The following is a 17,663-nucleotide window of genomic DNA, read 5'->3' as shown; positions in this document are numbered from 1 at the left end:
TTCAGCTTTTTTCTAAGTACTGATTTAGTGATATTTATATTTGTAAACAAGAAATGCAATGTATCAAAATAATATGACAGTCATTGTACTTTCAAAATTATATTAAATAAAAGGTTATTTATAAATTAGATTATGGCTTTAAACATTCCTAGAATCTAATTTTTAACATTAGAAGACACTATGCTTTAATCTTAGATGCATGGAAGATGATTCATGTTGAATATGTACCATAAAGTAAACATTATCTCTTAGCAACCACCTAGATGATCTTCCTTAACTCCACTAAGTGCACCTAGCACTCCATCTACCTTAATGCTGAATTCTTCTCCATTTTCCCACATTTCCAGCCACTCAAGTGAGCTGGGGCTTTGAATATTATATCCAAAACACAGTACTTTGTGTCTTGAAGATTTTTTTTTTCTTTAGAGTATCAGACGGATAATCTTTTTTATTACTGTAATAACCTACACCCTTATTATTAGTGTAATAATCTGTCAAACTCGTGGCTTACGGGCAGCTGCTCATGCCTGGTTTAACAAAGGGGAAAAAACTCATAATACATCATGTGACGCTGCTATGAGGATGCGAGTTTGACACCCTAATCTACATGTCCCAGAATCAGCTTTTGTATATGAATCCTGGCAGAAAACAGTAAATGGTCAGTTAAATATTCCATATAAGTTGTAAATTAAACGTGCTTTATAAAATAAACTTTGCAGCAGGTGCTACCTGTTCAATTTTTACATTAATGAATTAAGAACAAGGCCAATAATAGCAGAACTAGTTAAATTAGAGTAAAGTCCCATTTGTTATCGGATCTATTCTGAAGGCTAAAGGGACGGTTTTAATTAAATAAATAACCAGCATTAGAAGGCAAAATGGATCTACTCCTCTTTTCCTCATCTTTCACTGGAACTTTCCTATTCTGTTTTGTTTATTTTAGCTGCTTAAACAAGTTAATGAATGTTTTTTAAAAATACTAATGTAATCATTGTGAAGAGTTCCACAAGCCAATAGTGTAGCATAGGAGTCCAAAGACTGGCAACTATTATGTATACATGTATTTACTCATAAAATCTGCATCAAAGGATACAACATTAATTTGGAAAATTGAAAAAAAATAAAAGGAAATAGCATTCTTTCCACAACAGATAGCAGTAGAACTAACACCACCTTTCAGTTAAAAGAAAAGAAAAGGAATTATTGTAATAATAGGCAGAAGAATAAATCTTGGGTACTGATTCCTAAAGTTAATGCTTTAAATTTGTTTCCAAGATACTAGACCTTTCTATTACATGTATAAACAGAATTATAATTAGATTAAAAGATTACAGAGATGTTCCTCTATGTGAAAAGAAGTAATTACACACTCCCACTTTTCTACATTGAGAGTGGTAGTAATTACTGTTTATGTTTCTTGAAAATATATAAAGATACAACATAAATTCTTAGTCCTCTTTAGTAAGCAAATTAAAAGATTTGGGTAATGCCAAGTTGATACATGTATTTACTTCTAATATCCTCATCAAAGGATACAAACTCAATTGCATTTTACTGTTGCTTACCATCTTACTGTAGGAATAGCAATACTGAAAATACTGTTTTGTAAGCACAGCAATTCATCTCTGGACACATATATTTAACGTACATTTGGGTAAATATACATATATTTTGCTCTTTAAAATTCTTCCCTTATAATGCACAAGGAATAATACAAAATACTACAAGAATAATACAAAAAAGAACAAAGAAGAAACTATGATATAATAAAAAGCTGCTTTGTACTAGATAAGAGAAGCAATAAAAACTGTATGAAGCATTTTGCATTATTTATTAGTTATTATAGCATAACACTTTTTTTAAATGACCAAAAGTCTGCTTTACTCTGCATTGATGTATCTTTTTCCTCACTTTTTATTTTAGGAATAATTTTCATGTTTATCAGCTAATCATGTCAAATTTTATACTGCATGGAAAATCATTTAACACCTTGTATTTCAATTGATCAATCACTTTCAGGTAGGAGATTTAACAGAAAATATACAGTGCATTTCAAAAATTCATTTAATAGGTGCACATTTTTAAGTGGAAGTTAAACGGTTCTCTCTATACATGCCAGGTCCCTGAAAGTTGGGTTCTAACCTGAACAAAATTAAGCAAAACATATTTACAACTATTAAAAAAGAGATACGTTTACAAAAAATATACCATAGAGATAGGCTAGCTATGTCTAGCTAGCTATGTCCTACCAGAAGAATCAAAGGAACATGCTCTCTGTCAGAAAAGAAAAACAGAAGGAAGTGACCTCAGATTAGCAAACTTACTCACAAAGAGCATGAAGAGGGACAAAGAGAAGACTCAAAGTAAATTCATAATTCTCTATTTTCTTCCTATTGCCCCCTAAGTCAAGATGTGCTGAATGATAAATGCAGTTGATTCTGCAGCTTAGTGCAAAGGTTGAATGACAACATTTATTTCTTCTAGTAAGCAGCATTTCAGTTCTATGAATTCTTTTTTTCTTTTTCTTTTTTGGAGCATCTTGCACATAATGGTACTTGTGTGTCTATGTGCTATGTTGAGGATGCATTTCTCTCCATTTGGGCAGTTGAATATATCTTTGACCTCAAACAGAACTATTAGCTTGGGCTCATCTATCACAAAGTCCATTTATTAATAACTTATGGAGCACAGAGTGTTAGGAATGATAGTCACCTAACAGTTGGGTTGGAAATATATAAACCAGGATAGTCATTTAATACTGTTGTATCTTTAAGAGAATGTTGTAATTGTGATTGGCTGAGGTTCCTCCAACGGCCATAAGATGGAGCTGGAAACCTGTTTTTTGTTTTTTTTCATTTCCTTTGCTTTTTCTTTTGCCTGATCGTCATCCTGCTTGAATTGCTGTGAGTCTTGCAACTATTCACAAATTCCGTTTACTGAACTTTGTTTATGATACTGGTAAAGAAAAGGACTTTGTTTTTGGATTATCCCTGGACTGATTTTGAATACTGCTTTAACTGTGTATGATTTGGACTGTTCGTTGGACTTTGTTTACCCATTTACAGGAAGTAAAACTTACATTTTACTATTCAGTGTATCTTTGTGCTGGTTGTGTGTTATTCATCACCACTCTCACTATGTTTCCCTGAGTACACTCATTCTCCTAACGGGGAATACCTCAACACAGAGTCTCTGCATACTTGTACTGCAAATACCTACTGTACTTTGATGGATGGTAGGATAGCAATTGACTGATTTTTGCTTGCGCAATTAATCCAACTTCACCTAGGACAACTTGTCTGTTTGTGGATTTATCATCTTACCTGTCTTCGGCCTAACGTGTATCTCTGTAGATGGGATACTGTTGTCCAACAATCTTAAGATTTAAGAAAGCAGTTTCTTTAAGGTCACCCTTTTGATTCAAGAATACTATCCTTTGGTTGTTGCATTTACTGACCAATACATAGGATTTATACTGTTATAGCAATGTTTGGCATTGTCATTATGGCTGAATCCAGGACCTTTCCAAATGCACTCCTGAATATGTCAGTCTTGACAGGGGCTCTTTGTTTGCAGTTTGTTTTAAGAAGCTAGTTTCCATAGATACTAGACTTTGTTGGCTTAAATAAACCTAGGTACTCAAGATAATATTTTCTCTTCTACCCTTGGTTGGGAAAATAACTTTTATTTCTCTTTCTATCTAGCTGCCAACATGGTAGAAGCTATTTCCCAGCACTTTTACTTCTGCTTTCTTGATGAGGCTTTTTACAATTTCTTAATAAACCATCCATATAAGAGAGAATGAATGTCTTATCTGTAATTTCTATATCTGGAATAAAGACAAGGATGAGCTTTATATTTTGTTTAGCTTCTCATTCAAGGTCCCAGCTGTTTTGCTTCAGGCGGCAAAAATTCTAGAAACAAGCCTATTAGATTTTGTGTGTGTGCCTGATGTCAGGTGGCTATTGCATGTAGATGTCTTTTATAATTTCTCCATGCAGAAATATAGTCTTTATATCAAGGTGGCAGATTGATGTGTCTTGCTGCTGCTACCTATATTGAGCAGTATTCTTATAAAGGAATCTGTCACGGTTTCAAACCAAGCCAGCAAAAGAAGAGGCCACGCTGTGAGCAGAACGGGTCTCTTTTCTGGAGTCTCAACTTGGCATGTGGTGAACAATACAAGAAAAAGGGTTTCTAGCCAGCATTACTGGCTTCTGCTAGCCAGCTGGCTATACGAAGTCAGTACTCTCTGCCCTCCTGTTCCTGGTTGCTCCCTGGCTGGCTCCAGCAAGTACTTTTTTGGCCTGGCTTCAGCAAGTACTCTTCGAGCTCGGTTGCTCTCTGGCTGTCTCCAGCAAATACTCTTCAAGCCTGGGTGGCTTCTGAACTGAACACAGCTGGCTTGCCTTCCTGGCTTCTCTCCCAGCATGAGTCCCATCACCCAAAACCCATCTGTGGTCCCATGCATCCCCCTCCCCCTGCACATGTGTGGAGGCTCCGAAAAGGCGTGTTGTGGCCACTTTGAATGGCGCACTGTCTTGGACGTTGACAGTATCCTTGACTACTGGTGCAAATGTCTCATCACAGTCTTCACCATAGAGGTAGTCACTGACTTACAACCACAACTGAACCCCATTTTTTTTGTTGCTAAGTGAGTTTTGCCCCATTTTACAACATTTCTGACGACCTGTTCAGTTGGTAAGTTGTTAAATTAGTTACCTGGTTGTTAAATAAATCTGGCTTCCCCATTGACTTTGCTTGTCAGAGGGTCATAAGAGGTGATCACAGCATTCTGGGACACTGCAACCATCATAAATATGAACCAGTATCTGAATTTTGATCACATGGCCATGGGGATGCGGCAACAGTTATCAGTGTGAGAAATAGTCATAACTCCCTTTTTTCACATGCCATTGTAACTTCAAACAATCACTAAATGAACTGCTGTAACTGGAGGATTACCTGTACTTCTGAGTGTATCCCTTGGCCATCAATTTAGTTTTATGGTATGGACTTCATCTTTTGAATTATCTGCATGGTCTTGTAAAACAACTACACCCCATGGTTGTATTTCTTACAGGTAACTGGACAAATGCAATTCTTGCGGAGTACTTCATTCTCTTCATCTGTAGTCTTTCTCCCTTGGTGGGTCTCATTTCTTCGGTGTCCTTTCATGTGCAGGGAACTTTCCAATTGTTCCTTCTTGCCATGTGAGAAAGCCTTGGAACACCTTTGTTGAACTTAGCAGCATCTGGCTGCAATGCATTACTTTTCTTGCATAACTCTGTCACAACTTCTGGGCATGCAAGGAAGTTTGCAATCTCTATTTGCTGTTTGCCTGGATATAGAAACAGAAACTGACACCTTATCTTGTTTCTAGGATACAGATTACTGAATTTCATGAAGGAAACCTGCAGCTTCAATACTTTGCATTTTCCCCTCTGCTCATTGTCTGAGCAAAATATTTGAGGCTCCCCCGCCCCCAAAGTTGCTGGTCTGCTTAGGGCACTTATTTAAATTTCTCCAGACCTCACTCTTTTCACTGATCAAGTAACAAAATAGGTATCTTGTTTGATGATGCAAGAACATTATTCTTTTCTATATAGTCTAGTGATATACTGGACCCATTCCTATGCACAAATGTTTTCCTCTTTTCATTTATAGACTTATGCCTTTGGTATTTACACAACATTGCCATCAAGGATGATTTGTACATGAATTTACTGCTTGAACTAAGCCCTCCAATTTGCAAACAGAATTTAAGTCCATTTTGCTGGAAAATCCCTGTCATATGCAATTGTGCACTCTCAGTTACATAAGGAAGATAGTCTTTAAATCTTATGCCACATCCTTTTATATATGATACATTTTATTGAAAGGAAATTTGCTCCAGATCTGGGATATATAAAGCATCTTTCCTTGTTAAATTGAGCACCTTTCCTTCACCTAACGCACAATTTTCAGAGCCTCTCCCAGCTGAGGTGATCTTTTTGTCAGTTTGTCAAATAAATGGAAAATTTATACTTAATTTATATCAGTGAATCTCTTTCTCTTTAATGAAATTAAATGTTGTAGCAGAATCAAAACAGATGATATCTGATGGTCCATTTGTTCTTGCATTCACTGCTTGATCTCTCTTTGGCTTTTTAAAACACTGGTCTGAGATGAGTCATCCTATGAAATGCAGTCTAATAGCTCTGTCATTTCTCACTTTCCTTAGGACAAGTGACTTGCAAATGATTCTAGGCATTGCAAATGAAGTTTTCCTTTCTTTTTTTCTGGCCTTGCAATCAGCAGCTTCTTCAGTGAGAACTGCACTTTTGCACTTGAGATTTATACAGATTAGAAGCTTGCAAACAGTGAATTACAGAATTAATATCAGTTTCTTCTTCTCATTTCTATTGCATGTACTGCAGCTTGCTAACTTCTAGTAAACGGACTTAAAAAGAAGACAACTAGCATTTATACTTCTCTCTATATCTACTCAAAGTGAGTGATTTGTGTCGTTTCCCCCCTTCTTTGCCGTTTTAGACTAAATTTGTTGTATAGCCTTCTGTAAAAAAAAAAAAAATCACCTTGGAGGTTGTGGATTTTCCCCCACAAATAAATAAGCCTGAGTAGATTTGCCATTTTTCAGAAATGGTGCAGGGTCTCATGCTTGGGCACGGGGTTGGACTAGATAACCTACAAGGTCCTTTCCAACTCTGTTAATCTGTATCTAAGTATCTATGATTTGATTTAAATTCCTTAAATGCACAATAATGTAGTCACTCACCACCAGGCATATTATTCCAGCTGCTTTGTGGTCTGTTCCAATTCAGGATGGTCCTGATTATCCTGATTTACTGAGTCTCTCTTTATCGAGCAAAAATATGTTTCCTTGAGACTGAATCAGAGTCTCAATCAGAGAGAGAATTCTGGTCCTTCCAACTTCTCCATGGGCTGAAAATTTCCTGACTCCATTTCTGAAAGTGGTCTCTTTCTTCTTCTAATCTTGACCTTGATAAGATGCTGTCTACTCTCCTTTATGGAACCTTTTAAGTACTATAGCTGTGGATACAGTATAGCTGTGGATTCTGTTCAAGTTTGAAGTATTCTCCATGTGCGAATCTAATCTTGTCCTACTTGAGGGTAGGACAAGAAGTAATGTATGAAAGCTCATCAGGGAGAGATGCAATCTGGCAATAAGGAAAAATTTCTTCACAGTAATAATTGTTAAGTAATGGATTTGCTTGCCTCTTGGAGTTGGGGCTGCTCCATAGCTTGATTTTAAGAAAAGATTGGACAATGATTTGTTTACACGGTATGAGGACTCCTGCCTTAGGCAGAGAGTTGGACTAGAAAAATCTTTAAGATACCTTCCATCCCTATGATTCTATGAGTCTTTATTAAATATATATAAACTACTAAAACTTGCATGTCTGTTTGATTGTTTGTAGCAATAGCAATAGCACTTAGACTTATACACTGCTTCAACAGTGCTTTACAGCCCTCTCTAAGCAGTTTACAGAGTCAGCCTCTTGCCCCCAACAATCTGGGTCCTCATTTTATCAACCTCGGAAGGATGGAAGGCTGAATCCACCTTGAGCTGGTGAGGATCGAACTGCTGGCAGTGAGCAGTGAGTTAGCCTACAATACTGCATTCTTAACCACTGCACCATCACAGCTCTTGTAACCTTCAGTTGGGAGAAATGGTGCATCATAAGTCAACAATTTTTGCATCATTACATCTCAAGTGGTCTAACTTACAGATCTAAAACCTGAGACCCGTGATCTCTATGAGATTAAAATTTTGAAAAGTTGTGGTCACTTCACTGCTATTATGCTGCTGCACTGATTGGTTAGATTGGATCACACAATCATCATTTTTACTGCTCCCTGCTAGCTTTGTACAATGAAAGTCAACGGGGAACCTAGTAGGACATCAGAAGTCACTTGCCTCCCACTGTTTTTCTACCTGCCCGAAGTCATTATGCTTCTCTATTTAGTTAGAAAATATCTCTGAAAGAATGACCCAATGGATCATAGGTTACCTCATTATATTTAGGATTCTCGGAGTTCTATTCTTATCATTATTTTTCTCTTTCTGCGGTCTACTGATTCTCCATGAGAAAGTAAAGTAATAAGGCAATAAGAATCAATACTGATTCTCCATGAGAAAGTAAAGTAATAAGGCAATAAGAATCAATACTGATTCTCCATGAGAAAGTAAAGTAATAAGGCAAAAACAATGCAGTTACTGGATTTTAATAAAATATTACATCTTATCCAGGTTTTGTGGTTGTAGAATATATATAAAAAAGTAATAATCTTAATACTTTTACAATGAAACTATGCCTTATCAAGTTATTGAAGCAATCAATATAGATGTTTAGAGCTGTAGCATTCTGCTAGTCATCTATCATGACTCTACAATGCCAATTTCTGCTTACTAGTGCTATATAAGAAACTAAATTTTAAACAAATTAGGCTTCTTTGCCATCAGAATAATCTGTGCAATTGACAAACACTTTTTTTGATGCTTCGGAAACCATCATATAGTTAGGGCAACATAAACAACAGCAAACATTTTAAAAGAAAAATATTCTCAGAATAATATTTTTTTTACCTCATAGAGGTGTTGAACAAATTTTATGCAGAACGGTAGTACAAGAAAATGGTGGTATTTCTTTGGCACTATAACGTCCTTTGCAATATAGTTTTGTTTTCACAGGTGCTGCTGGGGGAGGGAAAAAGAAGAAAGACAGTCTCCAGTTTCAAGATTTTGAGATTACGGTTTTTAGACAACATATGTTGAAGAATGGAAACAAAAAAATTGAACCATTAGGCAAATAATGTATGTGAAAATTAATCAACATGGTTACAAAGGAAGATGTCAGATAAATGTCTTCCTAGAAAAGTTAAATAAATCTACACATACAAAAGAAAAAAATAGTTCAAACAAGACAATATTTTTGAGAATTTTATTGGTCTGATGCTCACGGATATTAGTGACTATGTTTCTTTAGTTTTAGTCATATACAGAAGCAAAATTTAAACAGGAATTGGCTTGATGAAAGAGTGCAGCAACTTGGCCTTTTAGGTGACATTAAAAATGTTTGCAAGCCTGAAAAGGGCGACTGAAGTTAATCAAAACATTTGACTTACTCTAGTTCCAAACAGAACTGAGTAACTCTATATGTCAGGATGGCTAATTTAATAAATGCTATATACAATATTTCATATATTTTATTAAAACAAAACCCAGAATTAGATTCTACTTTAGAGATGTGAATAAAATCAGACAGAAAAATAATAGGCTGAAGGAAACCACCAAAAGATAGTTCCTTATTAAAAAGATGCTTTTCTTTCACTTAAGGTAGTCCATAAATTGTCAAAACTATGAGATGAAGCTGCATAAAAAGCATTAATGATTCCAAAACATCTTTATCTAAATCCTACATTATGTAGGAAATAATACAGAGAACTGTTAACCTGATAGTAAGAATTCTCTCTCTCTCTCTCTCTCTCTCTCTCTCTCTCTGTGTGTATACACACACATACACCAAAAAAATAATAATCAAAGTCATTCTTTTTTCTATCTTTCTTTTTTCTTCTTCTCTCTTCTCTGCGCTTTTACTCTCTTTCCTTTCTTCTGAACAAACAAATTTAGGTCTACCTAGTGAATCTCATATGGAATTAGTTCATTTAATTATTCATAACAGTAATTAACACTGATGCTCTGTGACAACAGACACGAGTATCATGGGATGTTATTCATATATCCCAAATACATGCAATTAATAGTGCAAAAAAGGGATTTCAGGAGTGTTTAATCTGGACCTAAAATGATTGAGAAGATGATAAATATCAGTATTAAGATACATGAAAGGGTGTCATTGAAAGCTACATTCTCTTGTCACAGAACTAGGACCAGAAATAATGGGCATAATAATTAGATTTCATTCAAATTTAAGGAAAACCTTCCTGATATAAGATATAGTAAGTAGTAAAATTGAACATATAACATAGCAGTTAAAATTTCTTCATCTCTGGAGATATGTAAGAAGAATGTGAACAGCCATCTCTCAAGAATTGTTTTATTGTTTTTCTTCTACAGTATATGAGAGAGAGAGAGAGAGAGAGAGAGAGAGAGAGAGAGAGAGAGAGAGAGAGATACACTAGATCAGGGGTGTCAAACTCAATTTCATTGAGGGCTGCATCAGTGTCTGTGTTTGATCTCGGGGGTGCTGGGGGCATGGCCAGCTTGATGTTACTCATGTCAGGAGTGCCTGTGGTGGCCCGAGTGCTCTGCCAGGGAAAATGGGCTCCTGAACTCCATTTTCAGCTGCGACGGACTCCTTCAACCCTCTGCCAGTAAAAATTAAGCTCAGGAAGGCCATCTGTGGCCCTTGCGAGCTCCATATTCGGCTACAACAGCCTCCTGCAACCTTCTGCCAGTGAAAACAGAGCTCAGGACAGCCCCATGCGGCGCTCCCGAGCTCTGTTTTCGCTGGTAGAGGCACCACGGCCCATCACTGTTCCCAGGGTGGCCTTGTGGGCCAGATCTAAGCCAGATCTGGGCCCTGGGCCTTGAATTTGACACCCCTGCACTAGATGGTCTTTGTGGTTTCTCACTTTCAGCTTTACAGTTACAAGATTGAATGATTCAATGAAGTGCTTCAGATTCAAAGGCAGAAAGAAGCTTTGGAGTTCATAAATCTTTAAATGTAGCCCCTGACTGCAGCTCCTTAAGCCTGTCCAACTGCCTTCCACAGCTTCCACACAATCCTGGGAAAATAAGGCTTTGATTTAAGAAGTTACAGACAGATGCTACATGGATTATTCCATAAGCTCCAAAACAGTTCTTTAACCTTATATCCAAAAGTATTGTACAGATCTAAGAGGAAGTTCTAAGGGAAATTCAAGTCCAGGGTAATTTATAGGTTTGTTATGATTCTTTTTAAAATCTATTTGTATAATATATGTTTAGAATTGCAAGTACATTCATTCTGCGAAGATTTCTTCTCCAATCAGCAATATCATTTAATATAAGAAGATAGCAGTCTTATTAAAAACATAGAAAGTGTGTTACTAACCACTATGTTGTATTTTTATATGTTAGATAATAAAACAATTAATCCTAATTTCATTAGGAAATATGCTTTATAAAGGGACCATGAGATCATTAGAACACACCCTAACAGGTCATTCAGACCCAAATGAACACTAATTAAACAAAAGTAGCAAAGCAGAAGTTCCTTAGTGGGCTTTTTAAAATGTACTTCAAACAAATATATTATTTCCATAATACAGAACCATAATTTGCTGCAGTTTGTTGCAATCTGTGATCCACTGAATAATGAATGACTCTATAATTCATAAACTCTTAGTTGCTAACTCTGTGATGATCTTCTCTTTTTGTAGTCTTCACGAATGGTAAAACAAGCTCAAAACCAGACATGTTCACTCTTTCCAAATTGCTTACTGTATATTTATAAGGGGGGAAAAAACCTACCCACAAAAAGAAACAGAAAAATGTTGAAAACATGGAAAATAAATAAGGAATTAATGAATTATATAGACATACATCAACAAATAATGTTTTGACATTTATAGATTTAGGGTTTACTGCAGATTCTTTCCTAGAGAATGAAAGTACCATGATTTTTCAACACATTATTAATATTTAATATACATATTTAGCCATGAAATGACAAATTGCCACTCTGACTTTTATTGATTAAAAAATGAAACTAGCTGTCCACTTCATGTGTACTCTTCATGAATAATTTTAAAGCTATCTTGAATACTTTCCATACTAAAAAAAGTGCATATGAACAACATATATTTTTAACCTTATGTCTTTATGTATTTATTTATGTATGCCTATATGTCTTTTATTTATTTTGTGATTTTATGTAAATTTTCTCTGGAAATTCTACAAAAATCTTCACTGTGGAAATCTATTTACATTCTTTTGAAAAATGAATTGAATGGGTTATGATTTTCATAGCATAAACAAATGTATGGCCAGATCTCTCTATAAAAGGAAGAAGTGGGTGGCCCATCACTACTCTTACCTGTACTCTGAGTGTAAGGCAGGGAGAGTTAGCAGAGTATGGTACAATGGAGCTGGACAGCAAAACTGGTGCAGAGTATTTATAGACCTACGACACAAGGAAAAACAAAGTCAACACACTGAGTGTTTAGTAAGGGGCTTTCTAATGGAGAGGCAGGTGCTGCTGATTACATCTGAGTTGTTTCACTCAGTTTTCATTTGATGAAAAGTAAAAATAAACTAAATCCTTAATTCCAATTCCAATTCCGACAAGCATAACACTATCTGTATCAAAAATGAGAATGACTGCAATGAAACTTTGAAAAGTCTCAATGCGTGTTAAGATTAATGGCTCTCTTTGCTAGCTTAAGTGGAATAATAGTAGCAAAGAAAAATGGAAAAGTAGCAATATATATATGTGTGTGTGTGTGTGTGTGTGTGTGTGTGTGTGTGTGTGTGTGTGTGTGTGTGTGTTCGGAATACTCTGCACCAGTTCATCTGATAGCTTTAGAATTCCATCGTGTTCAGACCCTAAGAAATTTAATGGGATATTGAATAATTACATATTTTAAATGCTTGTGAAACAAAATAAACTATATGTGATTATGCAATATCCTGTTTTCTAGTATATAAGAATATTGTAATCATTTTCAATAAGCCTTTAACCAGAAAAAAATAAATTATTTCCAATACAAAGTTACAATTAAATCAGTTTATAAAATATAAGAAAATTACTCCAGCATTTGGAAACAAATGAAGTTGTGTCCAATAAATGCAATTCATTAAAAACCTGAAACTATTTATGACAAGATTAAAATACTACATATAATCACATTTTATTTTGTTCTCTCCTGTTGTTTTGCTTGCAGACTTTTCCCTAGACGCTTCAAAATAAAATATATTGAAGAGCAAGTCCTTTGAGGTCATCCTCTTATGAGATCAAAAAGAGGAATTAAGCAGGAATATGTTATGTCTGCAGCAAGGGGAATTATATCAAGCTAATCTTTTTAATACAAAAGTCAGGCTGCTCTGATTTTTTTTCCATCCAAAGTTACATATGTGCATCATAGCAAGGTAAAAACTATTCAACATTCATAAAGTTGAAAAACAACTAGTTACATTTAAACATATTTAATGCTTTTATGTTTAGCAACAGGACATAAAGTGAGCAAAAACATGAAATCCAAAAGAAAAATCGAATTCTTAGGTATTACTATTTAGGAACAATATAAATATCTTATGGGAGGAAAAGAAAATACAAAAGGTTTGAATCCAGATATCATGCCATCAAAAGAGACAAGCCATCTCCTCCCACCATCCCCCCTTTGAAAATACTCAGTTTGGTGAGGATATTAATTGGGGAAGAGAGTTTACAGGAGGTTAGATAGAGAAACTCCCTGTGCATGCCAAAGCTTCAAATAAATTTGTGATATTAAGAAAAAAAATATTTTGCAACATAGTTAGACATAGAATAATTTTTATTCTACATACTCATATATGCAAACATACCCTTACAGAGTATCCCAGTTGGAAGTGGTCTTTTAGAACATTTCAATCCAAAACTTGCCCCTTGCAAAATTCCATTAAATCATTTCAGACCATCCCTGAAAGGTGGTGGTTTAGCCCACATTTGAAAAACATAAGCAAGAGGGTGCTATCGTATTTCAGATAGATTGTTCTACCATTTGAGAGTATCATGAGGAAATTCCTTCAACTATTCAGCAAGGTTATTTTTCTTTTAATTTAAACTAGTTGTCGTGTTCTCGGTTGTAACAGACCAAATCCACCCATTCTATCACGTGGCATTTGTAGACCACTTTGTTCAGTTTTTTGTTCTTTTGCAAGGAAACATGCTTTTAACAAGCTTTAACCTCAGGTTAGGTTTCCAAAACCCTTATCATCCAGTATCTTTCATCTGAATGCATTCTACTTCTCAATGTCCCTCTTAAGACAACAATAGAAAAACCCATGGTTTAACCGGATGCTTTATCAATGATTTGTTTTAAAATATTTCATTTTTTTAAAAAAATGCTCAAAATGCTTATTTTAACAATAATTTGAGACTTAATTCCCAACAAATGCCTGCTTATTCCTACAATTATTTTAAACATGTTTCATTCTGAAGTACCTACAGTGATACAAAGGGCAATAAAACTGAGAGAATATAAACAAAATAGAAATTTTGGTCAAAATTTACTAGTATAATATCTAGAAAGGAGTTATCATTAAAAGAATTTCACATTTCACATACAATCAGTATTTATTTCCTGTCATAGACTATCAGCTGCCTTATTATTTTCAGATTCACTATGATCTCCTGAGATTCACCTTACATTCTCATTTCCTGTCTTCACATGAAGACAAAACGAAATGTTACTGATGTGAAACTTGACACAAAGACTTTTGGAAAATACTTAGATCATTCCTTTACACTTACACTGAAATATCCGGCTGTTTTAAAAAAAGGTTTTCTAAAAAAACCTATCCATTTTAATGGTTCTTATTTTATCATATTTATCTCATAGATTTACTTTATAAATATTTCTACCATTTGAAATAATAAATTATTGAAATATATATTAATAATCTTACCAATTAAATCATAAAATAATTTCCTAGAACTAAGTTTCATAACACTAAAGTATATTTACAATTTGTTCATAAAAAAGCAGCACCAATGCATGCATGCATGCATGCATGCATGCATACATACATACATACATACATATACATATACGTATACGTATACGTATACGTATACGTATACGTATATATATATATTCTTAAGTTTTCGCGGGTAAGTACATGTATGGTATTCAGCTTTGTTTGGGTATTTTCCCACGCGTGGGAAAATACCCAAACAAAGCTGAATACCATCCATCTATCTATCTATCTATCTATCTATCTATCTATCTATCTATCTATCTATCTATCTATCTATACACACATATACATATACATATACATATACACACACACACACACATACATACACATACGTGTGTGTGTGTGTGTGTGTGTGTGTGTGTGAATGCTTTATTTTTGCATTTAGCCATTCTTCTGAATTCAGCTTTTAATGAAAAGGAATTAGTTATAAGGAAAAGTTTAACATAATTCTGGTTTCTAGTTTACATTTTTTATTTACGTGTGCATAATTTGAGCTGGGAATTAGACTAGAAGACCTCCAAAGTCCCCTCCAACTCTGTTATTCTTTTAAATGATTCAAAATTTTCATTTAAAATGCACCAAAGCTATCCTGAAAGTTGACATAATTGGCACTTAAATTAATAACATTGTTTTACATTCTTATATCATATATCAGTAACACAAGATAATTTCTGCAGATAAATTTATATATTACGGTTGCAATCCTTTCTGTAATAACTCATACACCTGTAACTGATATGATGAGACATTATGGGGCAGTTTCCTAAATACAAATATTTGAAACAAAGCACTGATTTTGCTTTATATTTCGATAGAAGCATGATCATATTTTTCCCCTTAGGTAAAAACATCAGAGCACTACACCACAGTTTAAGAGAACCTGTGTGGTTCCATCAAGCTTATGTTTCAGTCAAGACTCAGGAACCAAAATGTCTGCACAATCACATGCTCACTGCAAGTTAAGGCTAAGCTAAAACATATCTTGCCTCTGATAAACATTAATAAGGATCTGAAGCTAATTTCAGAGTCCTGTTATCTGGTTTCCTATAAATATAATTAAGTCTGATGTGGTTGAACCAAACAGACCAACTCAAAGCAGGAGAACCAAGAGAACTCTTCTCTTACAATGTATATAGGCAGAATGGTTAAAACCTGATATGCTTTCATAAATTGCCTTTATTACTCTAAATCAAAATACAAATCATATACATAAGACACAAATCAAATTCCCAGTCATCCCCATAATAGTCCTGGCTTAATCATTTGAAGATTCTATTGTTTGAAATTGATAATGCTCACAAAATTAATATTATGAAAACGACTACAAGGATAGACAACAGAAACTAAATTTACACAATAGTTTATTAAGAATAGAAAAAAGTTATATTCATATCTATCCCAAATTCAAGCCACAGTAAATTGAGATAATATACAACAGCACACCCAATTTGACATAAAGTGGTATAGACAATATATCAAGCAGCCTACATTTTTGCGTGCAATCTCCTACTTCTTCTTGAGTTATTAAAAAAAGGGAAAATGTCAGCCCTAAATTTTATTAACATCTAGATAGCGCTTCTTGAATAAGTTAAGTAGAACACATTAGCCACGTATTATCACTAGCATCTGGAATTCAAGCATCTGGTTATTCAACATATTGTAGTTTCATCTTGAAAATGAAGGATACATGCCATGGAATTTTTCACCTGTGTATAGATGAAAGTAAGAGGAGGCAAAATGTATGTATCCTAAAATAATTTCTACCAGAATTTTTCACACTATGGCTATGAAGTGGTATTTATGCAGTGTCTCATTGCAAATTTGCAAAATAGACCTACAAATTAATGTGAGTTTTTACAATAAAGTGGTTTCAGCTATTATCACAGTTGGAGAACAGAAAAGGACAATTCTGTTGGCCTTGTTCAAACACACATAGTTATCTGACCTGACAATGCTTATGTATGTTATCTGTTTATTAAATCTGGCCCATATAAGATCCAACAGATGCTAAATTGTCTATATCCCACCCTCCATACAATGACTGTACAAATAACTGTTCTGTAAAAAGGGGCTACCATAGCTTTCTAAGTTGTTCAAAGACAGCGCCATTTGAACACATAAAGATATGGATAAAAATGAATTGTATGTCTTGATTTTATTGCATCAAGATTATAAAACATACAATACATAATAATGTGTTTGCACAAACTGTATGTACTTGTTTTGGCTTACATGCCCTATTAGAAACAATTCAAATATCTCAGTTGTATTGCTATTAGATATAAAAATTCTGTGTCAGAAATCTTTAATTCAGAATTACCAGTTTGCTTTATGAATCATTACTATATAGCGCACCCCTTAGATTTCTAAATGTGAAATCTTTATCATCTTTTCTTGAAGAAATGTAAATATCTCAAAGGAAAAATATCTATTCATGGGGATTTAAATAGAATCTATTACTTTTGCTGTTGTTGTTACCAACAGTTATAAAATAGGCATGAACTTTTAACATCACCTTATTAGACTATTTTTATGAGATATATTTACAATGGTTATTTTTATCTGCCAGTTTTAAATAGATCATAACCAGAGGCAAAATGAGAGCATCCTGAACAGACATGAAATTCATGATTGTAGATTTAAAACCTTTTAGATGCTGTACCTGGAAATTAATCACAGCAACAGAAACTGGGTTTCTTGTTATATTTTCCTGCAAGCATACACTTTCTGTTATTTCAAACTAACCATTTTTTGTAGCAAGAAGCAACAGCATAATATACAAGTTATAGAAAATACTTAACCTATTTCAATTGAAATTAAATTTGTTCTTTGCTTATATGTAGAAGATTTAAATCATATATAATAACTAAATGTGATATTAACAACCAGTAGTTGTTTAAATATTTTTCTATCTAAAATCATGTTCAAATAAATAAAGAGATAAAAAATACAC

At 34.3% G+C, this 17,663-nt stretch overlaps 1 protein-coding gene across 11 annotated transcripts in view; it reads right to left on the bottom strand.

Annotated features, from left to right (window-relative positions):
- The window catches only part of IQSEC1 (IQ motif and Sec7 domain ArfGEF 1), a 364,618-nt gene that overhangs the window by 183,957 nt on the left and 162,998 nt on the right, over nucleotides 1-17,663 (bottom strand). For 4 of the 11 annotated variants that reach the window (XM_087954827.1, XM_087954829.1, XM_087954828.1 and 1 more), the window contains exon 3: nucleotides 12,066-12,152. The exons of the other annotated variants lie outside the window; for them this stretch is intronic. In XM_087954827.1, the coding sequence (XP_087810953.1) occupies nucleotides 12,066-12,152 (87 nt within the window). The remainder of the gene's footprint in view (nucleotides 1-12,065; nucleotides 12,153-17,663) is intronic. 11 annotated transcript variants of the gene reach the window in all.

Source organism: Notechis scutatus, chromosome 2, assembly GCF_049901735.1.
Source record: "Notechis scutatus isolate UNSWTSFEM ecotype Mainland chromosome 2, rNotScu1.2, whole genome shotgun sequence".
Lineage (NCBI taxonomy): Eukaryota > Metazoa > Chordata > Lepidosauria > Squamata > Elapidae > Notechis > Notechis scutatus.
The sequence above is the reverse complement of the archived record's forward strand: the minus strand, read 5'-3'. Positions and strand labels throughout refer to the sequence as shown.